Consider the following 27,030-nt stretch of genomic DNA (forward strand, 5'->3'; position numbering starts at 1 on the left):
GGTGCAGCCGAGAGGGCTGCTCCCTCCATGATCCAACCCAGGAATGGCCAGGAATGTGTGCACCAGCATTGGGCATTGCAACCCTCCGAGAGTCCAGCTTCCAGCTCCATACCGCCGCCGAAAACCACGGCGTCTGCAGCACCGCGGAGAGGCTGCAGGGCGCCACCACAATGCAGCGGCTTCCAATGGAGCGCGCGCTGCCGCCCACCGGGTCCGCTATTGGCTGGAGGGTCTGTCAATCAGCGGTTTGTTCCGGTGGTTCCTAGCAACCGCCATGGAGACGAAAGACGCCGGAAGAGTCTGAGAGACAACAAAGGAGGAGCAGCCCGGAGCCAGGTATGAATCGACTCTGACTCTCCAGCATCTGCACTCCTCACTTTCTCCAGGTTTAAGGGGATGTCTTATTTTAAGATTTAAAAAAAAATAAAAACCTATTCTGCTCAGTGGCCAGAGGCTTCTGTCTCCCTCCTGGTCCAAGATGCAACTGATTCCTCAACTTGATACCGGTTTTACAGCATCGCACAGGCCAACTCGATGTGTTTGATGGTGGGGAGGCAGACTCAGTAAAAGACTGTCATTTTCATAAAGGGAGAAAGCGCACAGTTTGAGGGAGAAGGGAACCAGAAGGAGATGCTCATTTGATGAACTGGTGCAGACACGACGGGCCGAGTGGCCTCCTTCCATGCTGCAATAATTCTGTAACGGTGTGACATTCATTGGAGTGTGTGAATGGGCTGCAGTCTCAGCAACTTTGAGTGCACCTAAGACCTAAAGAACTGCGGCTGCTGTAGATCAGAAACAAAAATGAAAATTACTGGAAAAGCTCAGCAGGTCTGACAACATCTGCGGAGAGAAATCAGAGTTAACATTTCTGGTCCAGTCACCTTTCCTCCGAACGGAGGGTTATTTGACCTGAAGCTTTTATTTCTTAATTTCTCTCCACAGATGATGCCACCCTGAGATGGGGGAGTCCAGGTTTAGAGGGCATAGGTTTAGGGTGAGAGGGGAAAAGTTTAAAAGGGACCTAAGGGGCAACTTTTTCACGCAGAGGGTGGTACGTGTATGGAATGAGTTGCCAGAGGATGTGGTGGAGGCTGGTACAATTACAATATTTAAATGACATCTGGATGGGTATATGAATAGGAAGGGTTTAGAGGGATATGGACCAAATGCTGGCAAATGGGACTAGATTAGTTTAAGATACCTGGTCGGCATTGACGAGTTGGACCGAAGGGTCTGTTTCCATGCTGTACATCTCTGTGACTCTATGACCTGTTGCTCTTTTCCAGAAATTTCTGCCAAGTGCATCTAAACTGATGACCTCACACACAGCAAGATCCAGTTTCATTTTTTTTAAAATTCCTTGGTTCTTTGACCAATTTGAGGCAAAATTGATATCCCTCTCCCTATCTCTGTGATGTTCTCCAGCCCCACAACTGTTTGAGATTTCTGTGCTCCTCAAATGCAGAATTTTTGACCTTCCTGATTTCAATCACTTTCTTAGTGGCAGCCATACTTTCAGTATTCAGGTCCTAGACACTGGAAGCCATTCCTAGCACCTCTTATATGGCACATGATATAAGCTTTGCTTTACAAAATATCAATGAAGTGCCTCAGGATGTTCACCGTTGCAATGGAGCATGGTTAACAAGGGTTACATGGGAAAAGCAGACAAGTGAAGTTGAGGATTGTTGGGAGAAAGTGAGGACTGCAGATACTGGAGATCAGAGTCAAAAAATGTGGCACTGGAAAAGTACAGCAGGTCAGGCAGCATCCGAGGAGCAAGAGAGTCAACATTTTGGGCATAAGCTCTTCATACAATAGAGCTTATACAATAGATACAATAAATGATATTAGTGGATGTGCAAGTAAAACTTTGATGGATGTGCAAGGCTCCTTTAGGGCCTTGGATAGAGGTGAGGGAGGAGGTGTGGGCACAGGTTTTATAGTTCCTGCGGTGGCAGGGGAAAGTGCCAGGATGGGAGGGTGGGTTGTAGGGCGGCGTGGACCTGACCAGGTAGTCACAGAGGGAACACCACTAATATCATTTATTGTATCCGTTGCTCCCGATGCGGTCTCCTCTACATTGGGGAGACCGGGTGCCTCCTAGCAGAGCGCCTTAGGGAACATCTCCGGGACACCCGCACCAATCAACCATACTGCCCCATGGCCCAACATTTCAACTCCCCCTCCCACTCTGCCGAGGACATGGAGGTCCTGGGCCTCCTTCACCGCCGCTCCCTCACCACCAGCCTGGAGGAAGAACGCCTCATCTTCCGCCTCGGAACACTTCAACCCCAGGGCATCAATGTGGACTTCAACAGTTTCCTCATTTCCCCTTTCCCCCATCTCACCCTAGTTCTAAACTTCCAGCTCAGTAACTGTCCCCATGACTTGTCCGGACTTGTCCTACCTGCCTATCTCCTTTTCCACCTATCAACTCCACCCTCTCCTCCCTGACCTATCACCTTCATCTCCTCCCCCACTCACCCATTGTACTCCATGCTACTTTCTCCCCACCCCCACCCTCCTCTAGCTTATCTCTCCACGCTTCAGGCTCACTGCCTTTATTCGTGATGAAGGGCTTTTGCCCGAAACGTCGATTTCGCTGCTCCTTGGATGCTGCCAGCACCACTAATCCAGATTCTTCTCCAATGTGTTACAGTCTAATATATTTGCTGTAGGACTTTTAATATATTGCCGCATCATGAGGCATTTTGAACAAAATTTAGGAGGAAAAACATCAGGTATCAAACAGGGACCACAGAGGATTTGAGGAAATCCGCACGGACACAGGGAGAATGTGTAAACCCCACACAGACAGTCACCTGAAGCTGGAATTGAACCCAGGTCCCTGGTGCTGTGAACCAGCAGTGCTGACCACTGAGCCACCCCTGGTGGGAGAGAGGTGCTTTCTTGAACCTCTGCAGTCCATGCACTGTGGGGTGACCCACAATGCCCTGAGAGGGAATTCAGACCCAGCAACAGTGAAGGGACGGTGATATATTTCCAAGTCAGGATGAGGAATGGTTAAGAGGGAAATCTGGAGATGGTGGTATTCTCATGTACGTTGTTATTCTTGATGACTGTGTATGTGGGTTTGGAAGGTGCTGTCTAAGGATCTTTGGTAAATTTCTGCAGTCCATCTTGCAGACAGTAAACGCTTCCAGCATGTGACCCTTCCAGCTCAGTAAGCAAACCTACAACCAGAACCTCAACCTGAGCTACAAATCTTCTCAAAACTCGCTAATACGCAGCTACTACTGAGCTGCATAAATTCACCAAAGATCCTTGGGCAGCACCTTCCAAACCCACAAGCACAGTCATCTAAATGTAGCTCATCACCACCTGCTCAGTGATCCCCAGTTTGAGTGAATTTAGTCCTAAAGCCTCTGTCCTAAAGGCAAAACAGGAGCTGACCCAATGCTTATAAACTTCAATTTCGGTCTGTTATAAATAGAAATGCCTTTCATTGTTACAATAGAAAAATAGAATTCAAACTGAAGAGAAGAAGCAAATTGCTGGAGAAACTCAACAGCATCTGCGGAGAATAACCAGAGTCAACATTACATGTATTTCTTCAGAGCAGTTTTATTTTCAAGTCACAGTTGGATCTGACAGAATAGGGTTAAAGCTTCATTAGTTCAAAGTACATACTAATCAAATGGAAAAGTGTACACAGTTCATTGGGAATGCAGGTCATCTGTTGAGTAGTTTATCCAAAGCATTTTACTGAGATTATGAGCATTTTTTAAATCTACAGTTTTGTTTCTGACTTGTAGCATGTTGATTTCTACAGCTTCCTAACAAGGAGAGTGACATGGCAGTATCTAGACCCGTCACACCTACCGACTTGAAACTAACAACTAAGGTGAAAGACAGAGTTCGGTCCAAAACACGCTTAAAGTCAGCAAAGAGAGTCAAATCTGGAAGTGAGTTTTTTTTTAACTCTTGAATGAGATGTAAACATCACTGGCAAGGCCAATATTTTTTGTCCATTCTTAATATCCCTTTAACTGAACAACCATTTTAGGGGACTGTGTGGAATGCACCACTTTGCTGTAGGTGTGGAGTCACATGTAAGTCAGGCCGGGTAAGGACAGCAGATTTCTTTCACTGTCAGCTATTTGTGAACCAAATGGGTATTAGCAACATCCCAGCAATATCACAGTCATAATCACCGATTTTCACTTGATATTCACTGATGCTATACGTGGAGGACTATAGAATAAGGAGAAGAAGTGAGGCTGCAATTACATAAAATCCTGGTTAGACCTGTCTGGAATACAGTGAACAGGGTACACGACAGGAAACTTGGGGAACTTTGAGTTTTGCGACAAAACCTTTAAGTTTTGCAACCCTGAACAGAATGGGGCTTGAGTATCAGCGCAGCCTCCTAAGTCTGTCGTGAAACAGCAAAACAAAGTCAGACTATAGATAGCTGATACATCTGCTGATGACTGACTGATTGCCAAGTCGAATTCCTAGTTGCTTGCTCTTAGTAGAGTGTCAGTTATTCCCAGCAGAGGCCGGGAGGTCAGTATGTATGTATGTGGGAGAAACAAAATCTCCATTCCGCAATAAAAACCAGAAGAACTGTGGATGCTGTGATTCAGAAATGCTGTAAATCTCCAGTTCTCAAATTGACCTTATTTTTGCAATTTCACACGAAGGGGATTGAGCCAAATAATTACACCCAGGATTGAAACGTGAATTTCAGATAAAACGTGAATATAAAATTGCTTCCTACCTATACCAATGAACTTAGAGAAAATGTTGAAACATAGAAAATAGGAGCAGGAGGAGGCCATTCAGCCCATCAAGCCTGCTTGGAGCTTTTGTATGATCACAACAGATCTTTTATCTCAGTGCCATGCTTTTGTTCTCACACCATGACATGTTTAGCCTCTAGAAATCTGATTATTTCTTTCCTCAACCTTTTCTTCATCCACTTTCTGTCTATTGATTGTTTCCATTTGCTGTTTCAAGTTCCCGTTGCAATCTACTTTGGTTTTGGTTTTTCCAAAATGCTCTTATTCTCACATTTACGGCCAGATGGCAGTGTCCATCAGCAAGCCAAGTCTCTTATTAATTCAGGTTTTATGCAAATATGTGCCTTGTCCGGTATAAGCAAACCTCTTCCTGGAGATTACGTGGACATGGGCATCAGTTTGCATTCGTTGTCCAGCTCCAAATACCCTTCAGAAGGTGGTGAGGTCCACATCCTGTGGAAAAGACAAAACAAGACACCAGAGGCACTTAATATAACCTAAACTGTTCAACAGAGCGAGGAAAGACAAGAATTATGGAAAACATAGCAAACCATGTGCACACAGCACACTCCTTTAAATTAGTTGTCAGTACACCAAAAAAAAGTTGATTATTGTGGTGTCAATTTGTGGCTCATCAGAGAGTCGTGGAGTCCTACAGCACAGAGGAAGGCCCTTTGGCCCAAACTGGTCCATGCCGACCAAAATGTCCATCCACGCTAACCCCATTTCCCTGCACTTGGCCTATTTCCTTCTAAACCTTTCCTATCCACATACTTGTCCAAATGCCTTTAAATATTGTTAATGTACCCGCCTCATTCACTTCTGCTGGCAGCTCATTCCATATGCGTACCACCCTCTGTGTAAAAAAGTTGCCCCTTGGGTTCACTTTTATTCTTTCCCCTCTAACCTTAAACTGATGCCCCTCTAGTCCTCGATTCCCTAAGCCTGGGAAAAAGATTGAGTGCATCCACACTATCCATGCCTCTCATGATCTTATACAATTCTATAAGATACCCCTCAGTCTCCGAAACTCTAAAGAAAATGTCCTATCTTGTCCAACCTCTCCCTATGACTCAGACCCTTTACTCCTGGCAACATCCTTGTAAATTTCTTCTGCACTCTTTCCAGTTTAATAACACCCTTCCTCTAGCAAGGTGACCAAAACTGAACACAATACTCCAAGTGCAGCTTCACCAACGTCCTGTACAACTACAACATAACTTCCCAACTTCTATACTCAAAGCCCTGACTGATGAAGGCCAGTGTGCCAAAAGCCTTCTTCACTGCCCTGTCTACCTGGGACTCCACTTTCAGAGAACCATACACCTGAACTCCAAGGTCCCTCTGTTCCACTACACTCCTTAAGGCCCTACCATTCACCATGAAACTCCTACCTCAATTTGACTTTTCAAAATGCAAGACCTCACACATCTATATTAAACTCCATTTACCATTTCTTAGCTCACTTCCCCAGCTGATCAAGGTCCTGCTGTAATTTCCTCACTGTCCACGATCCCTCCTATTTTAGTGTCATCAGAAAAATTACTAATCATGCCTTGTACATTTTCATCCAAATCATTGATATCGATAACAAACAGGAATGGGCCCAGCACCATCCCCTAAGGCACTCCACTAGTCACAGGCCTCCAGTCCGACAAGCATCCTTCCACTATTACCTTCTGCTTCATACCATCAAGCTAATTGTGGAACCATTTGGCCAGCTCTCCCTGGATTCCATGTGATCTAACATTCCAGAGCAGCCTACCATGTGGAACCTTATTAAAGGCCTTACTGAAATCCATAAAGGCTACATCTACCCCCTGCCATTGTCAACCTTTCTGGTCACTTTATCTGAGAACTCTAACAAATTTATGATACACACACAAAGCCATGCTGACTGCTCCCAGTCAAACCCTGTCTTTCCAAATGCATGCATATCTTAGCTTTCAGAATCTTCTCAAGTAACTTACCAACCACAGATGTAAACTTACTAGTCTGTAGATCCCAGGTTTTTCTTTGCAGTCCTTTCTGAATAAGGGCACAACATTCGCTACCCTCCAGTCTTCCGGAACTCATTCGTGGCTAATGATGATGCAAACATATCAGGTTCAAGGAAGGAAAGGAGGTGGTCCCTGTTCCCACTTACTTCCTGTTTAACAGGTACTTCCCACATTGACTGTGATCATGGCAGAGTGCATAATAGGACCACATCTCTCTGCATAGTCCCCTCCTTCCTGCTGGATTTGAAAGCTGCAGAATTGAATCCTCTTTCCAATCACATTTGATGCTATTTCCTGACAATGCTATGGCTGTAAGAGGTGCGTTTTGTCCTTTTTTACACTGGTCTACACTGAGCCAATAAAGTAAGCAGCTTATCAAGCCTTGGGTTTTTTTTTAAGTTGGAACAATAGAAGCAGCCTGAATGGGTGGGGTCAAACTCCCACAGAACCAGGGATTCTGGTTCTAGTGTTTCAGTCGCAGTTGCTAGGATCATGAAGTTGGGTTTGGAAGCTGCAATACATCTCTCCTGACTACCCTCTCTCTCTCAGAGTTTTTTCTTAATGTTTTTCGTCCTGGACTGGAGAATTGCCTGTGAGACAATCTGTTTTACTGAATTTACCTTTGCCAAGGATTGTGTTTATGAGATGTTACTGCATTGAAACAATTATTGTTTAGTAATTAAATAATCTATTATTCTTTTTTTAGCTTTCCAATAGTGTTGTTATTCCAATTTCTCCTTTCTTTTGTTGAATTTTAACTATAGCTATGAATAAAATGTGTTTTACTTCAAGCCAGGTAGTTTGACCAATTGAAATGCATCCAAAAAGCAACACCTGGTACTTGTCTTTAAAATAAGAAAACGTTATGGTCTAGGCTATCTTCTTCTTATAGCTTGAGGGGGTTTGGTCTAGTCCATAACCATTTAAAATGGATCATCTTGTATGAATTGATCCAAAGCCACAGGGTTTTGCTTTGTAACCTGTTAGAAAACAGAATAACAATTGACCTGCTTTTCATAGTGAGACCCTGTGCTAATACGATTTCTTTGAAATCAAAATGTATTTCAAGTAGAAACCTATGACTTGACTCTAAAGTAAATGAGATTAAATCCTGTTTGCAGCCTTCACTGAGGATGTTATTCCTCTTGTTCTGACCTCGAGGACTCAAGAAATTTTCCAGTGTGTGATCAACCAGGATGTAACTGAGGATCATCCTTACAAGCTTATTAAAAAGGAAGATATTATTAACGACATGAAATCAAGGGGAGGCATCTCCGATTTCTACCCATTCAAACAACTGATCCTGGTTGGTATTACATTTAATTAAAGAATGACTAGGCTACAGGGAAGGTACATCTATAGTTCTTCAATGTCTCTCTCTCTCTCTCTCTCTCTCTCTCTCTCTCAGCATGACATTCAGGACTGAAGATAACTTGCTTCCATTCTGATTTGTTATGAGATGGATAATGAGACAGATCAGAGTTTAAAAATAGGACAAAGATGAGGAAATTTTCTGTTAGTAGAATAGAATATCCCTTATTGTCATTTGTACTCCACTAGGGGGGTACAGTACAATGGCTACCTTTAATGACACCAGCCTAGGTACAAGCACTTTGGTACAAACCTTCGATTCAAAAGAGTAACAAAAAGAAAAGTAGTAGCATTACTCATAGCATCTAAAAAAAGTTTAGAAGTAAGATAGTAATAACTGAGTTGAAAGATTAACATTACAGTCCGGTGAAGAATTTCAGATCAATATTATGTCTGTGCAACTCAGTAAGCAACCGGGATTACCAGCCTGCACCAGGCCCCAGTCCAACAACAGTCCCACTCCACCCTACACCCACAGTCCTCTCTGCACCAGCACCCAGCTGCACCATGGTAAGTTGGACTGCTCCAGGACTCCCTTCCCCTCTCCCTGCTCTGGGAGTCCCTTCCCCTCACTCTGTCCTGGGACTTGGGATTCCCCCTCTCCCTGCTCCAGGACTCCCTTCCCCTCTCCCTGCTCTGGGACTCGGGATTCCCCCTCTCCCTGCTCCAGGACTCGGGATTCCCCCTCTCCCTGCTCTGGGACTTGGGATTCCCCCTCTCCCTGATCCAGGACTTGGGATTCCCTCTCTCCCTGCTCCGGGACTCGGGATTCCTCCTCGCTCTGTTCTGGGACTCCGGATTCCCTCTCTCCCTGCTCCAGGACTCGGGATTCCTCCTCACTCTGCTCCTGGACTTGGGATTCCCTCTCTCCCAGCTCCAGGACTCGGGATTCCTCCTCACTCTGCTCCTGGACTTGGGATTCCCTCTCTCCCTGCTCCGGGACTTGGGATTCCCCCTTGCTCTGCTCCGGGACTCCAGTTTCCCCCTTGCTCTGCTCTGGGACTCAGGATTCCCCCTCGCTTTGCTCCTGGATTTCGGTTTCCCCCTCACTCTGCTCCGGGACTCGGGATTCCCCCTCTCCCTGCTCCGGGACTCGGGATTCCCCCTCACTCTGCTCCGGGACTTGGGATTCCCCCTCTCCCTGCTCCGGGACTCGGTATTCCCCCTCACTCCGCTCCAGGATTGCTAAAGTGAGAGCAAAAAAAGAGAGGAAAGACAAGGAATAGTCTCCGGGTGGAGCGTGCTACTCTGCTGCCATTTTGCCAGATGATACGGTTGAGAGTCTTTGGAATTCCTTTCCTTCAAAGGCAGTGGATATAGAATCTTTAAATTTTACTAAGACAGAGAGAGAAAGAGTCTTGAAAACCAAAGACATGAAAGGTTATCGGGGAAATGCAGGTGTGCAGAGTTGAGTTTAAGATCAGATCAGCTCTGGTCTTATTGGACGGTGGAGCAGGTTTGAAGGGCTGTGTGACCTATTCTTGTTTCTTGTTTGTGTGTTTGAACGTGCGATCTCCAGACTTTTCCACAGGTGAGGAGGGTAAGCTTGAAGGAGCAGGGAGATGGGATCATTGGAGGCCTGATCGTTCCTGGGACCTCTCAACACCAACTCTGTCCATTCCTGACAAAGTCCCTCGGTCTGCTCAGTACTTTCATGAATGAACCTTCTCCATTTTGAACAGTCACAAACCAGGTTCTCTAACAAGTCAGCGGGAATGTTTGACCTCTTTCACAGAGGCTTTGAGGATGTCCCTAAGTCATCTCCACTGTTCTCCTTGGAGTCTGCCATCCAATATGACTGAGTTGAGCAGTTGCTTCAGGGAATCTGGTGTTGGGTAACAGCAGTCATGGGGGAGGCAATGGCTTCATGGTATTAGCTGATGTTCTGGGGATCAGAGTTCAAATCCAACCATGGCAGATGGTGGAATTTGAATTCAATAAAGAATCTAGAATTAAAGGTCTGCTGATGACAGTGAAACTATTGTCAATTGTTGGGAAAGTCCCTTGTTCCTTTATAGAGTCATAGTCATAGAAATGTACTGCACGGAAACAGACCCTTCGGTCCAACCTGGCCATGCTGACCAGATATCCCAACCCAATCTAGTTCCACCTGCCAGCACCCGGCCCATATCCCTCCAAACCCTTCCTATTCATATACCCATCCAGATGCCTTTTAAATGTTGCAATCGTACCAGCCTCCACCACTTCCTCTGGCAGCTCATTCCATACACGTGCCACCCTCTGCGTGAAAAAGTTGCCCCTTAGGTCTCTTTTATATCTTTCCCCTCTCACCCTAAACCTATGCCCTCTAGTTCTGGACTCCCCGACCCCAGGGAAAAGACTTTGCCTATTTACTCTATCCATGCCCCTCATAATTTTGTAAACCTCGATAAGGTCATCCCTCAGCCTCCGACACTCCAGGGAAAACAGCCCCAGCCTGTTCAGCCTCTCCCTATAGCTCAAATCCTCCAGCCCTGGCAACATCCTTGTAAATCTTTTCTGAACCCTTTCAAGTTTCACAACATCTTTCTGATAGGAAGGAGTCCAGAATTGCATGCAATATTCCAACAGTGGCCTAACCAATGTCCTGTACAGCCGCAGCATGACCTCCCAACTTCTGTATTCAATACTCTGACCAATAAAGGAAAGCATACCAAATGACACCTTCACTATCCTATCTACCTGCAACTCCACGTTCAAGGAGTTATGAACCTGCACTCCAAGGTCTCTCTGTTCAGCAACACTCCCTAGGACCTTACCATTAACTGTATATATCCTGCTAAGATTTGCTTTCCCAAAATGCAGCACTGCACATTTATCTAAATTAAACTCATCTGCCACTGCTCAGCCCATTGGCCCGTCTGATCAAGATCCCTTTGTAATCTGAGGTAATCTTCTTTCCTGTCCACTACACCTCCAATTTTGGTATCATCTGCAAACTTACTAAGTGTACCTCTTATGTTCGCATCCAAATCATTTATGTAAATGACAAAAAGTAGAGGACCCAGCACTGATCCTTGTGGCACTCCACTGGTCACAGGCCTCCAGTCTGAAAAACAACCCTCCACCACCATCCTCTGTCTTCTACCTTTGAGCCAGTTCTGTATCCAAATGGCTAGTTCTCCCTGTATTCCATGAGATCTAACCTTGCTAATCAGTCTCCCATGGGGAACCTTGTCGAACGCCTTACTGAAGTCCATATAGATCACATCTACTGCTCTGCCCTCATCAATCCTCTTTGTTACTTCTTCAAAAGACTCAATCAAGTTTGTGAGACATGATTTCCCACGCACAAAGCCATGCTGACTATCCCTAATCAGTCCTTGCCTTTCCAAATACATGTACATCCTGTCCCTCAGGATTCCCTCCAACAACTTGCCCACCACTGAGGTCAGGCTCACCAGTCTATAGTTCCCTGGTTTGTCTTTACCGCCCTTCTTAAACAGTGGCACCACGTTTGCCAACCTCCAGTCTTCCGGCACCTCACCTGTGACTATCGATGATACAAATATCTCAGTAAGAGGCCCAGCAATCACTTCTCTAGCCTTCCACAGAGTTCTCGGGTACACCTGATCAGGTCCTGGGGATTTATCCACCTTTAACCATTTCAAGACATCCAACATTTCCTCCTCTGAAATCTGGACATTAGGGGAAGAAATTTGTCATCCTTACCTGGTCAGGTCTACATGTGACTCCAGGCATATAGCAAAATGGATGACTCTTAACTGCCCTCTGGGCAATTAGGGAGGGAGAATAAATGCTGACCTAGCCAGCAACACTCACACCTGGATACTGGGACAGGAAGCTGCCACTGGACCACCTTTCCTGGGACAGGAAGCTGCTGTTGTACCACCTTTCTGGGAAGGAAGTTGCCGCTGGACCACCTTTCCTGGGACAGGAAGCTGCTGTTGGACCACCTTTCCTGGGACAGGAAGCTGCTGTTGGACCACCTTTCTGGGAAGGAAGTTGCCGCTGGACCACCTTTCCTGGGACAGGAAGCTGCTGTTGGACCACCTTTCCTGGGACAGGAAGCTGCTGTTGGACCACCTTTCCTGATTTGAAGGAAGTTGGGAAGGTACCATTGATGGTACCTTTCCAGGATTTGGAGGTGGCTGTTGAACATTGCCTCATTCTCCAAAGTCCATCAAGTGAAGTTGCCATCATCCCTGAGGACCACAAGGTTGCACTCCCATTAGAGAGAGAGAGAGATGATGGGTGGTGATTTTACCTGAGGGTCACCATGCTTCAGGCACAGGGATCACTCTTCACCACGATCTTACTCTCAAACTTGAGATTCTGGAGTTGTTATTTATTCCGTGATGTGGGCATCACTGGCTGGGCCCAGCATTTATTACCCATCCCTAATTTCCCCTTGAGAAGATCTTGATGAGCTTCTTCCTTGAACCAGTGCAGTCCTTCTTCATGATGAAGGACATGTCATGTGACAAGGTGTGGCTGTCTCTGAGTCTGTACTTGATGGAGTTTAGAAGGATGAGGGGGATCTGACTGAAACTTACAGAATACTGGGAGACCTGGATAGAGTGGATATGGAGGAGATGTTTCCATTAGTAAAAGAGACTCAGATCCAAAGGCATGGCCTCAGAGTGAAGGGACGACCCTTTAGAATGGGGATGAGGAGAAATGTCTTCAACCAGAGGGTGGGGAATCTATGGAACTCATTGCCACAGCAGGCTGTAGAGCCAAGGCATTGAGTATATTTAAGACAGACGTAGATAGGCTCTTGATATGGGAATCAAGGATTACAGGGAGAAGGTCGGAGAATTGGCTTTGAGAGAGAGTGTCCCAGTATTTAATGGTGAGGGGGAGTTAGGAGACTGAGGCTGGTATTGGCAGTATGGTTAGGTGTAAGGGAGTAAGTACGGATGCTGAGTATGTGGGGGTTTGGGGTCAGTGTGAGTGATCTGAAAAGCAAGTTACTCAATCAACCAGGAAATGGAACTTGTCCTCAAAGGGTTTAGATCTGTCTGATATCGATGCAACAACTCTCCTGGCTTCACATGGTTTACTGGAACTCTTCCTGACCTCCCCCCACCAACCCCAACTAAAGCTGCTTTGACTCTGTTTCAACACAGGAGCATGCAACAGAAGAGTTTTTAATTGCCTTGGACAAAGATTTCAAGTATGGCCAAAGTTTCTATATGGTTATGAATGAAATGATGAAGGAAGCGATTTTACAGGTAAGCGATTCTCTTTAACACAGAGCCTGGGGCAAGGGATTCCATTCCATTTCCAGTCTGTTCCATCTCTCCATGTGATCATTGCTCATCTGGGTCCACCACATGGTGTCCTTTCTGTTCGGCATGTCTCTGAAATCTGTCAATCTCGGATCACAAAACATTAATCGAGCTGATTTCTGTGGGAGAGTTCCATATTTCTGCAATGCTTTTTGCAAAGAAGTTTAAGCTAATTTCTCAACTGAATGGTTTGTGTGTTAAGGTTATGTCCCACTGCTCTGGACTCCCCCCAGCAGTGGGAATAGTTTCTCTCAATACTTTTTTTATTCACTCATGGGCGGTGGGGCTGGGCCATCCCTAGTTGCCTTTGAGAAGACGTTCAAAGGAGAAAGTGAGGACTGCAGATGTTGGAGATCAGGGTCAAAAGTGTGGCACTGGAAAAACACAGCAGTTCAGGCAGCATCCAAGGAGCAGGGGAGTCGAAATTCAGGGAATGTCCTGATGAAGGGCATATGCTCAAAACGTCGACTCTCCTGCTCCTCGGATACTGCCTGACCAGCTGCCCAAAATCCACAAACCTGACTGCTCCGGCCGACCCATTGTCTCAGCCTGCTCCTGCCCCACCAAACTCATCTCTGCATGCCTCGACACGGTCCTGACCCCCTTAGTCCAAGAACTCCCCACCTACGTTCGGGACACCACTCACGCCCTCCACCTCCTCCATGATTTTCGCTTCCCCAGTCCCCAACGCCTTATCTTCACCATGGACATCCAGTCCCTATACACCTCCATCCCCCATCACGAGGGACTCAAAGCCCTCCGCTTCTTCCTTTCCCGCCGTACCAACCAGTACCCTTCCACTGACACCCTCCTTCGACTGACTGAACTGGTCCTCACCCTGAACAACTTTTCTTTCCAATCCTCCCACTTCCTCCAAACCAAAGGAGTAGCCATGGGCACCTGCATGGGCCCCAGCTATGCCTGCCTCTTCGTAGGATATGTGGAACAGTCCATCTTCCGCAGCTACTGGCACCACCCTCCACCTTTTCCTCCGCTACATGGATGACTGTATCGGCGCTGCCTCGTGCTCCCACGAGGAGGTTGAACAGTCCATCCACTTTACCATCACCTTCCACCCCGACCTCAAATTTACCTGGACCGTCTCAGACTCCTCCCTCCCCTTCCTAGAACTTTCCATTTCTTTCTCGGGCGACCGAATCAACACGGACATTTACTATAAGCCGACCGACTCCCACAGCTACCTAGACTACGCCTCCTCCCACCCTGCCCCCTGTAAAAACGCCATCCCATATTCCCAATTCCTTCGTTTCGTACAACCCAGATGGCCTCCTTCTTCACGGACCGCAATTTCTCCCCAGACGTGGTCGACGATGCCCTCCACCGCATCTTTTCCACTTCCCGCTCCTCTGCCCTTGAGCCCCGCCCTTCCAATTGCCACCAGGACAGAACCCCACTGGTCCTCACCTACCACCCCACCAACCTCCATGTACAGCGTATCATCCGCCGTCATTTCCGCCACCTCCAAACGGACCCCACCACCAGGGATATATTTCCCTTCCCTCCCCTATCAGTGTTCCGAAAAGACCACTCCCTCTGTGACTCCCTCGTCAGGACTATTCTATTCGATTTTTTCTTTATTCATTTTCAATTTAACATCAGCCAAACTTTTACATATTTACCAAACCCTGATTGTGAACCTCAATTTAAAACTGGCCCACAGCAAATTCTTTTGAGTTGAAAAAAAAAAGAAATTTTCGATGTATTCAATATCCAGAGGTGGGGTGGGGAGGGGTGGGTAGGGGTGGGGTGGGGTGGGGAGGGGTGGGGAGGGGTGGGGACGGATGGGGAGGGATGGGGTGGGGTGAGGTTGGGTTGGGTGGGGAGGGGTAGGGTGGGATGTGGAGGGGTGGGGAGGGATGGGGTGGGGTGGGGAAGGGCAGGTGGGCTTGAGGGATTGTGAAACACACAAACATACAAAACTGTCTATAGCTCTCCAGATGTAGTTGGACAATTGTTTGGATAGAAATAATGTGCAAGGATTGGGGGAGGGGGAAAATGGAAGATTAACATTTGGGAATGATATTTAGCTGAACAGCCATTGCAAACATGATGGTCTCCATCCCCACTGTAAAATATCTGTGATTCTGTCTGGCATTCAGGCTCTGTACTAACACTTCCTTACTCCTTTAATTCATTTTCTTTGCAGTAAATGAGATAACATTAAAACTTCTAATCGTTTGCTCTCCCTATACACTACCTTTGTGATTCATTGATCAGGACTTCCACATCCCTCTGCTCTACAGCGTTCTGCAATCTCTCCCCATTTACATTGATTTTTATTCAAGATTGTTCTTAGGTTAAATATTCCTTGGCTTGTTCTAGGTGTAAATTCAGACTGTGTGTTTCACATATATCTGCCTCACGTGGGCAGCACAGTGGCTCAGTGGTTAGCACTGCTGCCTCACAGTGCCAGGGTCCCAGGTTTGATTCCACCTTTGGGTTACTGTCTGTGTGGAGTTTGCACATTCTCCCCATGTCTGCGTGGGTTTTCTCCAGGTGCTCCGGTTTCCTCCCACAGTCCAAAGATGTGCAGATTAGAGTGGATTGGCCAGGCTAAATTGCCCATAGTGTTCAGGGGGGTGGATTAGTCATTAAAATGTCAGCTGGTGGTGTTGGTTTGGTTGGAGTGCTCTTTGGAGGGTTGGTGCAGATTTGATGGGCAGTAGGGCTGCTATCTGCACTATAGGGATTCTAACTACCTGCTTACATCTCTTTATTATGATTTCCAAGAACAAATTAATGAGCTAACTCATTGCACTGATAGTTCTAAAATGATTGCATCCCATTGATTCAAGGTTTTTAAAAGTACTAATGAAGTAGTGATGAGTAAGTGAATGTCTCAAGATTCTTGGAATGTATCCGTTGATATATAAACTAGCATCCAAGTTCCATGAATAATGGGGAAGGCAAATGGGACTATTGGCCTTTATTTCAAAGAGAATGGAGTGTAGGACCGGGGGCCTTTTTACTCAAACTGCACAAGGTACTAATCAGACCACAGCTGGAATACTGTGAACACTTTTGGTCCCGCATCTAAGGAAAGATACTGACATTGGAGGCAGTCTGGAGAAGGTTCATTCATTGATCCCAGGTATGTAGACACTATCTAATGAGGGGAGATTGATCTTTTGCATCCGTAATAATTAAAACATAAAAATATAAGACCTAGGAACAGGAAGAGGCCATTCAGCCCCTCAAGTCTGCTCTGCCATTTAACACCATCGTGCCTGATCTCATGTCAGCCTCAACTCCACTTTCCCGCCCATTCTCTGGCACCTTTCCCTGCCACTGCAAGTGGTGTAAAACCTGCACCCACACCTCCCCCTACAACTCCGTCCAAGACCCTAAAGCATCCTTCCAAATCCGGCAGAGATTTTCCTGCACATCCAAGCAGCAAATCTACCGTGTCCGTTGCTCCCGATGTGGTCTCCTCTACATTGGGGACACAGGACGCAAATTTGCAGAATGTTTCAGGGAACATCTCTAGGACACACAAGCCCAACAACCCCAACGCCCTATGGCTGAACACTTCAACTCCTCCTCCCACTCCACCAGGGACATGCAAGTCTTGGGCCTCCTCCACCGCCAAATCCAAGCCACCTGATGTCTGGAGGAAGAATGCCTCATCTTCTGCCTTGGGACCCTCCAACCACATGGCATCATCGTCAACTTCACCAGTTTCCTCATCTCCCCTCTCCCCACCTCATTCCATATCCAACCCTCCAACTCGGCACCGCCCTCTTGAACTGTCCATCATCCTTCCCATCTATCCGCTCTACCCTCCCCTCCGACCTATCATCATCACTGCCTACCTTCATCTACCTGTCGCTTTCCCAGCTACCTTGCCCCGAGCCCCACTGCAACACCTCTATTTATCTCTCAGTTCCATTACACCCCATACATTCCTGAGGAAGGGCTAATGCCTGAAACATCGACTTTCCTACTCCTCGGATGCTGCCTGACCTGCTGTGCTTTTCCAGCACCACACTCTTTGACCCTGATCTCCAGCATTCCTCACTTTCTCTCACTCTCCGTAACACTTCAACCCATTACTAATTAAAAACATATTTCCTCAAATTTGCTCAATGTCCCAGCATCCGTCACCCTCTGAGATAGTGAACTCCATAGATCCATGACCCTTTGAGAGATAAATGAAAGCTGAACTTATTAAAACAAACAAAATTCTGAGGGAACTTGACGGGGAGATGCATAGACATATAGAGATAGAAAAGTACAGCACAGAACAGGACCTTCGGCCCACAAAGTTGTGCTGAGGATTATTCCTAGTCTAAAATAAAATGACGTAACCTCTGCACCCCTCGATTCACTGCTCTCCATGTGCATGTCCAGCAGTCGCTTAAATGTCCCTAATGACTCTGCTTCCACCACCACCGCTGGCAACGCATTCCATGCATTCACAACTCTCTGCATAAAGAACCTACTTCTGACATCTCCTCTATACCTTCCTCCTAACACTTTAAAACTGTGACCCCTCATGGCAGTCAATCCTGTCCTGGGAAAAAGTCTCTGGCTATTGACTCTATCCATGCCTCTCATTACCTTGTACACCTCAATCAGGTCACCTCTCTTCCTCCTCTCCAGAGAGAAAAGTTCGAGCTTAGTCAACCTCTCTTCATAAAAAAAGCTTTCCAGTCCAGGCAGCATCCTGGTAAACCTTCTTTGCACCCTTTCCAAAGCTTCTGTATCTTTCCTATAATAGGGCGACCAGAACTGGACACACTATTCCAAGTGTGGTCTCACTAGGATTTTATAGAGCTGCAGCAAAACTTCGCGGCTCTTAAATTCGATCCCCCTGTTAATGAAAGCTGAACCACCATATGCTTTCTGAACAACCCTATCTACTGGGTTGGCAACTTTGAGGGATCTATGCACTTGAACACCAAGATTCCTCTGTTCCTCCACACTGCCAAGAATCCTGTCTTTAATCCTATATTCAGCACTCACGTTTGACCTTCCAAAATGCTTCACTTCGCATTTATCCAGGTTGAACGCCGTCTGCTATTTCTCAGCACAGCTCTGCATCCTGTCTATGTCGCGCTGCAGCCTGCAATAGTCCTCTATACTATCGACGACACCTCCAACCTCAGTGTCATCTGCAAATTTACTAACCCAACCCTCAACCTCCTCATCCAAGTCATTTATAAAAACTACAAAGAGCAGAGGCCCAAGAATAGAGCCCTGCGGGACCGCACTCATCACTGTCCTCCAGATAGAATACTTTCCATCTACAACCACTCTCTGCCTTCTGTCAGCCAACCAATTCTGAATCCAAACAGCCAAATCTCCCTGTATCCCATACCTCCTGACTTTATGAATGAGCCTACCATGGGGAACCTTATCAAATGCCTTGCTGAAGTCCATATACACCACATCTACTGCCTGATCTTCATCAGCCTGTCTCATCACCTCCTCAAAGAACTCAATAAGATTTGTGAAGCATAGCCTGTCCCTCACAAAGCCATGCTGACTGCCTTTAATTATGCTATGCTTTTCCAAATATTCATAAATCCTATCCCTTAGAATTCTTTCCAAAACCTTGCTGACCACAGACGTAAGACTGACTGGTCTGTAATTGCCAGGAATTTCCCTATTACCCTTCTTGAAAAGAGGAACAACATTCACCTCCCTCCAATCCTCCGGTACAACTTCCATGGAGAATGAGGAAACAAATATGTTCGCCACTGGCTAAACAACTTATTTTTCCCTTCCCAGAGCAACATCGGATAAATCTGGTCTGGCCCTGGGGCCTTATCAATCTTAATATTTGCCAAAGTTTCTAGCACATCAACTTCATCAATCTTGATCTGTTCAAGCCTGCTTCCCAGTTTGAGTTCTTCAATCTCCCTACTGCTATTGGGGGGTCTGTAGAAAACCCCCAGTGAAGTGGCTGTTCCCTTGCTGTTCCTAACTTCCACCCATACTGATTCGGTAGTCAAACCTTCCTAGACAAACTTCATATCTGCAGCTGTGACACACTCTCTGATTAGCAATGTGACACCTCCCCCCCCCCCACCCTCTACTTCACCCTGTTCTTTTTAAACGTTCTAAATCCTGGTACATCTAGCAACCATTCCTGCCCCTGTGAAACCTATGTCTCCGTTATGGCCACAATATCATAGCCCCAAGTACTGATCCATGCTCTAAGTTCATTACTCTTATTTCTGACACTCCTTGCGTTAAAGCAGACACACTTCAACCGATCCCTTTGTTTCATGACATAAAAGACTTCCCTGATAGATTCACTACATCCTGTCACTGCCCTGTCTATAACTACCCCCCTCTCAGATGTGTAGCTCTGGTTCCCATCCCCTGGCCAAACTAGTTTAAACCCTCCCAGAAGATTGTTTCCCCCTCTGAGAGAGTCCCGGATCAGAGGGCATCAGAACTAGACTCAGGGCACACACAATTAAGACAGGGCGAGGTTGAATTTCTTCTCTCAGAGGGCAGTAAATGTGTGGAATGTTTTACAGCAGAGAGCTGTCAAGGCTAGGTCATTCAGTATATTCAATGCTGAGAGAGATATTTTTAATCAGGAAGGGAATTGAGAGTTATGGGGAAAAGGTGGGAAATTGGAGTTGAGGATTATCGGACATTAAACTTAAAAGGCTAGGTGGGAGTGTTGAAGGCTGAGGGATGACTTTATAGAGATTTATAAAATCATGAGGGACAATGGATAGTGTGAATAATTAATGTTTTTTCCCCCAGGGTGGGGGAGTCCAAAACTAGAGGACATAGGTTCAAGGTGAGAGACGCAAGATTTAAAAGGAACGCAAGGAGCATTTTATTCACCCAGTGGGTGGTGCATGTATGGAGTGAGCTGCCAGATGAAGTGGTGGAAACTGGTACAATTACAATGTTTTAACAGTATCTGGATGGATATTTGAATAGAAAGAGTTTAGAGGGATATGGGCCAAATGCTGGCAAATGGGCCGAGATTAATTTAGGATATCCTGTTGGCATGGACGAACCAGACCTTAAGGGTCTGTTTCCATGCTGTACATCGCAATGACTCTATCAGCCATGATCTTGCGGTCATGGTTTGGAGGTGCCAGTGTTGGATTAGGGTGTAGAAAGTTAAAAATCACGCAATACCACGCTATAGTCCATCAGGTTTATTTGGAAACACTAGCTTTCGGAGCGCTGCCCCTTCACCAGGTGGTTGTGGAGAATAAGATTATAAGACACAGAACTCATAGCAAAAGTTACAGTGTGATGTAACTGAAATTATATATTGAAAAAGACCTGGATTGTTTGTTAAGTCTCTCATCTTTGAGAATGACTATGTTGGTTTCAGTTCTTTCATATGTAAATCGCAGAACATTTAAAAGTTACATTCTCAAGTGCATGAATCCATGTAAGATTCTGTAAATCCATTTTTTAGATTAGAATCAGTCTGACCATTGTGCCACAGACAGTCTCACCCAGGGCAGCTCAATCCTTAAATGCATTATCTGGGCCGATATGACACCAATCGTTAAAGTTCACTTGAGAATGTAACTTTTAAAAAGTTCTGCGATTTACGTATGAAAGAACTGAAACTATGATCTTGTGGAACGGCAGAGCAGATACGGTGGCCTGAAAAGCCTACTTCTTCTATGTCTTATGGTCTTATTTGATCACAAATTTGTATCATCGTTTCTAATTCTATTTCTCCGAGGCCTGTTTTAATATTCTGACGTTGCCTTCTCTTCATTTGAATACCCATGTCTCAGTTTTGTCATTTTAACTTTGACCATCTATCCTCAGCAAGCTCTTGGGAGAGAAAGTTCCGGACTTCCCAGTAATCCTGGGGTTTTGTCATGTCTGCTGCCGTTGCTTAACTCCCTTGCGGTGGTCTCCTAAAAGATGAAAGGTTATGAAAAGGTCACTGAAATCGCCATTTTTTTAACAATTACTTTTTCTTCCTTGCAGTCATTAGAACAAAAAATGGAGGTAAAGCCAAAGGAAGAGGAAGAGGAAGAGGAACTATTTATCAAAGAGTTGCAGTTTAAAGCCTGGATTGATTTGGGCAGTGGCGTTGAAATTGAGCAAGAAAAAGTTGAAGAATCACCAACTAAGGTTAAATATATCTTTCTTTTATTGGGCATCTTAACTGGGGTGAGCAGACTCGAAACAGATGGTGTTTAACACAAGATGTGTGAGTGACACACTTTGATGGGAAGAATGAAGAGAAACAGTACAAGTCAAACATTACAGTTTTAATGAGGTGCAAAGATATCGAGTCAAAACGTGTGGCGCTGGAAAAGCACAGCAGGTCAGGCAGTATCCAAGGAGCAGGAGAGTCAACGTTTTGGGCATAAGCCCTTCATCAGGAATGTCAAAGATATAGAGACTCATATCAGAAAGGGTGTTTTGGGAAGAAGGAGGTCTGTGAAAAGATGTTTCAGTTGGCTGGACAGGTTAACAAAGTTGGAGAAAAGTCGAATTCCCTCCCTGAGGGCATTGTTGATCTGCTCACAGCATGTGAACTGCAGCAGTTCAAAGAGGAAGCTCACCACCACCTTCGCAAGGGCAAATAGGGACGGGCAATAAATGCTGTTCAGCCAGCAATGCCCAAGTCCCACAAGTAAATGAAAAAATGTCCCTGCCCATAACCAAGCTGTTCCAGTACAACTGCAGCACAGACATCTACCTGAAAACATGCAAAATTGCCCAGTACATCCAAACCACAAAATTCTGTGTTATTCAGCCATTGGAGTTTGCACTGCTGTGTGGGGTAGCATTTATTGACATCAGTGAGCAGGTTATTGCTGAGAAGGTGCTGCTAGATAGCTCTGTTGATGACACCTTCCATCGAAATCGTTCCGAATCTAGTATCGCCAATTACCATCAGCCTAACTTGACTCTACATTCAATCATAGCCCTGCTCCAAACATGGGTAAAGGTCAAAGTGATTGGGTGTGGCTTCAAGGAGTGAAATCACTTGGAATCATGGTGGGGTAAGGGTCCCTGGTTCGAGTAATACCAAGATTAAAGGAAGATGATAGTTGTTTTTGGAGGAAAAATCTCTCAATCCTGGGGTATTCCTGCAAGATTTCCTCAACTTAGTGTCATAGACCCAACCCTCCATCAAGAGGTCAGAAGTGGGATAGGTTGCAGATTGTGTTGTGTCAGTACTTTAAGAGCTGAAAATGTGTTGCTGTAAAAGCGCAGCAGGTCAGGCAGCATCCAAGGAGCAGGAGAATCGATTTTTCGGGCATGAGCCCTTCTTCAGGAATCCCGAAACGTCGATTCTCCTGCTCCTTGGATGCTGCCTGACCTGCTGCGCTTTTCCAGCAACACATTTTCAGCTCTGATCTCCAGCATCTGCAGTCCTCACTTTCTCCTCCGAGTATTTTAAGATCCTGGAGCAAACTTGTGATGATGTCACACACAACTCTACATCCCTGAGCATAAAATAGCACAGCATGGGCAGAGTCAGAATAGATTACCTTGGGTTTCATCACACGACAGCATATTAAACGACACAAGATTATTCTACATTCAAGAGTACGCTTTAGTCTTAATGTATAATAAATAGTGTTATTCTAAGCTTGAAGGAAGTTCTTGACAACACCTTCTCATCAATCAGTCTATCTTGAACACAAACACATAGCAAGGTATCAAGCCATAAGCAGTCCATGTCCATGAGATGGAAGATCTGGACAATGTACAGGCGTGGACTGATAAGGGGTGAAACACTTGTGCCACACAAAACCAGTTAATTACCATCTCCAACAAGAAAGAATCTAGTGTGAGGCATGGTGGCTCGGTGGTTAACACTGCTGCCTCACAGCACCAGGGACCCATGTTCCACTCTCAGACAATTGGCTGTGTGAAGTTTGCATGTTCTCCGGATCTCTCTGCGGGGTTCCTCTGGGTGCTTTGGTTTCTTCCTGCAGAACAAAGATGTGCAGCTTCAGTGGATTGGCCATGCTAAATTGCCCATAATGTCCAAGGATGTGTAGGCTGGGTGGATTAGCCTTGATAAATGCAGGGTTTTGAGGCTAGGGTTGGGAGTGGGAGGCTAGGTTTGGGTGGAATGCTGTTCAGAGGATCAGTGCAGACTTGAAGGCCTCTTTCCACACTGCATAGAATCCCTACAGTGTGGAAGCAGGCCATTTGGCCCATCGGGTCCACATTGAACCTCCAAATAGCATTCCACCCAAACCCACCCCCTGCCACTATATCCCCACATTTCCCACAGCCAACCCACCTAACCTGCACATCTTTGGATTCTGGGAGGAAACTGGAGCACCCGTAGGAAACCCATGCCGGCATGAGGAGAACGTGCAAACTCCACACAGTCACCCAAAGCTGGAATCAAACTTGGGTCCCTGGTGCTATGAGCCAGCTGTGCTAACCACTGAGCCACCATGCCACCTGATTCTATAAATATCTCTCCTTGACACTTGCAACATCATCACTGAATCCCTCAATGTCAGCATCTTCAGGTTACATCAACAAATATATATCTGGACCACTCTTATAAGTACTATAGCTGCAGAGCAGGTGAGAGACTGGGCACTTTGCAATGAGTAACTCACCTCCTGATTCTACGAAGCTTTCCATCATCTTCAAGACCCTTGCTTGGATGAGTGCAGCTCTAAAGAATAGAGATGTTTGACACCACGCTGAATAAAACAGCCATGTTGTCCACACCCCAGACAGCACCTTATTCCCTCCCAGCTCTACTGAAATATTGACAACAATATGTCCGACCTGCAAGGTGTGCAGCAGCAACACAACGATGATCCATCAACAGCACCTGGCAACACATGGCTTCTACCCACTTCTTTTTTTATTTATTCATGGGATGTGGGTATTGCAGGTATTGCTCCTTGAGAAGGTGGGGGGTGGATGTGGTGTGGATGTGGTGAGCTATCTTCTTGAACCACTGCAGACCATATGCTGCTGGTAGAGCAACAAAGCCCTTAAGGAGGGAATTTCAAGATTTCACCCAGCAACCCTGAAGGAATGGCGATATATTTCCAAATCTTGTGCATACCAGTGCTGTGGTGTTTACCTGTAACCCTGCTGCTGGGGCTATGAGTCTGCTGGTCAGGAAGTTCTGGACTGTTTATCTCTGTGCCAATTGTTATGAAGGTGTGGGTGTACTGTACCTTTAAGAGAATTAAAGCTAGCAGTGACAGCACCAAGTGTTCTCAATAAGACGCAAGGTAACATGTGCTCCAGCTACTGGGGCAGCTGGTTGCCTGGAAATGACAGAACAGATTCGAACTTGGCCAGTTTAAATCGTACTTCGAAAAATACCAAATTCCAATCAAGTTTGGATTGAGTATATTGACAATCTTAAAAGCCAATGACATAATCTGATGCTTTGGGATATAAGACCAGGGAAAATAGAACAGTTGGAAGGAGAACTGCCACCAGACCAACAGATGTAGATGGCTAGTCAGAACTCTCTGAGAAGTAATTGTCTAGAGAAGGAGTTTGCACAGAGAAAAACCTTAACACTGACCTGGGGAGAAAATCTACCGACGAAGATAAAGAGAAGATTTGACCACTGGCTGGTTTTAAAATTTGAATTTTTCTGTAAATCTTAATTGGGAATCTTATCGGACTATTATTATAGAACAGAAGGTAAAAATAGGTTAGATAAATGAATTGTAAATAGTTGTTAGTTATTTATTCTTTGTTATAATTTAAGAAATAAAGTTGTTAATTTTTACTTTAAATAGTACTTGGCCACTCGGATTTTTACAGATTACTGTATGGGATAAATCTTTTTTGTGTTGCTGATTTTAAATTAAGCAGGAGAATTTACCCCGTGTTATAACAGTTTGGGGGCTCGGGCCTATGATTTGAACTGGTTTAGACAGATTTGAATAGATTTGGGGGTACAAAAAATCCCAGCAGATTTAAACACTTGCAGGTTAGTGTCCAAGATCTTTAAATAAAACATTGGTGAGGCAAACCTTCACACACCTTGCATTGGTGAGGCAATTTGTTTAATTTCAGTGACTTGTGGTTGATTAATTTAAAAGTGAATGAAGTGGCTCTTAAAATTGCTAAGAGGCTCTGGGATTTGAAGATGATCCTCAAGTTTGCCAAGAAAGTTTAGAAGGAAAGAAAAGGTTCATACTTTTAGAATTAACAAAAAAATTAGATTTGGTTTTAACCAAGGACAAAAGCAAAGCTGAAATTGTAAGGGAATTACTCAAACATTTGGGTGTATGCAAGAAACAGGCAAGTTCAGTAGAGGTAGAAAATCATAAATTACAATTGAGGAAAATTGAGTTAGAAGATAAATAAAGAGAGAAAGAGAGAAGGTTATTGTCTGAGCAAAGAGAGAGAGAGAAGAAAGGGAGAAAGAAAGAGAAAGAATTTTGAACTTGAGAAGTTGCGACTTAGTCAGCAAAGTCAAGTTAACAGGATGGAGATTAAAAGAAAAGGTAGTGATATGTATAAATATGTCAAAACTCTGCCATATTTTGTTGAGAAAGATGTTGAAGGTTTCTTTATTTACTTTGAAAAATTGGCTAGGCAGATGGAATGATCCAAGGATTTATGGGTAATGCTAGTTCAGACTAAACTAGTAGGAAGAGCTAGTGAGGTATTTGCTGTGCTGTCAGATGAGGGGTGAAGAGATTATGAAGAGGCTAAACAGGCTATTTTAAGTGATTATGAATTGGTACCAGAAGCATATAAACAGCGGTTCAGAAAAGAAGGAACCAGGTCAGACTTATGTTGAGTTTGAAAGAATTAAACATAGTCATTTTGATCAATGGGTGCATGCTTTGAAAATAGATAGGACCAACGAGGCTCTATGAGAGATTATTCTGCTGGAAGAGTTTAAAAACTCACTTCCAGAGATGATAAGAATTCATGTGGAGGAACAGAAAGTCCAGGAAGTGAGAAGGCCGGCAGAATTCGCAGATGAGTACATGTTGGCGCATAAGACAAGCTTCCGGTCAGAATTTCGTCCTGTGAGGGATAGAAGTTGGGAGAAGGGGAGATCCTACACTACGAAACCAAGTGTAGCAATCACTGGTAAGAATTTACCACAGGATTAAAAAAGAAGCCCAAGAGGGTGGACAGGAGGTGAAAGGTCTCAGGTGTTTCCACTGGGGTAAAGTGGAACACGTAAAGACACATTGCTGGTCATTAAAAAAAAGGCATTGTGGGTAAAGATGTGGTAAAAGAAGCTAAGCCAGTGGCATTAGTGAAGGTAGTAAAGGAGACCCCAAGAAGAGCTGAGGAGCTGCAGGAGAGTGCACAGCCGAGGCAGGGGCTGGGTATGGAGTTAGCACCTGATCTCGACAAAGAATTCACCTCTGTGGGTAAAGTTTACTCGAACAGAACAGGGGGATAAAGACAAGAGGTTATAATTTTGAGAGATACGGGATCTAACCAGTCACTGATAGTAAGAGATGAGCACATATGCACTCTTTCTGATCTGTTAGCAGAGAGTGTGATAAATTTTGGGATAGATGGACAGAAATTTAGCATTCCCCTATGTAAGATCAAGTTGTTGTGCCAACTCAAGACTGGGGAAGTTATAGTGGGAGTGATTGACAGAGTGTCAGTTCCAGGGATTCAGTTTGTTTATGGGAATGATTTGGCAGGATCCAAAGTCGGAGTGACACC

The 27,030-nt window shown here is 45.3% G+C and overlaps 1 protein-coding gene across 1 annotated transcript in view; it reads left to right on the forward strand.

Moving 5' to 3' along the window:
• The first annotated feature begins 314 nt into the window (after window positions 1–314).
• Window positions 315–27,030, forward strand: part of dnai3 (dynein axonemal intermediate chain 3) — a 121,633-nt gene continuing 94,917 nt past the window's right edge. Inside the window, exons 1-5 of the mRNA XM_072574848.1 lie at window positions 315–336; window positions 3,800–3,932; window positions 7,894–8,078; window positions 13,237–13,341; window positions 21,352–21,498. Coding sequence (XP_072430949.1) covers window positions 3,821–3,932; window positions 7,894–8,078; window positions 13,237–13,341; window positions 21,352–21,498 — 549 coding nt within the window. The 5' untranslated portion in view covers window positions 315–336; window positions 3,800–3,820. The remainder of the gene's footprint in view (window positions 337–3,799; window positions 3,933–7,893; window positions 8,079–13,236; window positions 13,342–21,351; window positions 21,499–27,030) is intronic.

This window comes from Chiloscyllium punctatum, chromosome 7, assembly GCF_047496795.1.
Source record: "Chiloscyllium punctatum isolate Juve2018m chromosome 7, sChiPun1.3, whole genome shotgun sequence".
NCBI classification, from domain to species: domain Eukaryota; kingdom Metazoa; phylum Chordata; class Chondrichthyes; order Orectolobiformes; family Hemiscylliidae; genus Chiloscyllium; species Chiloscyllium punctatum.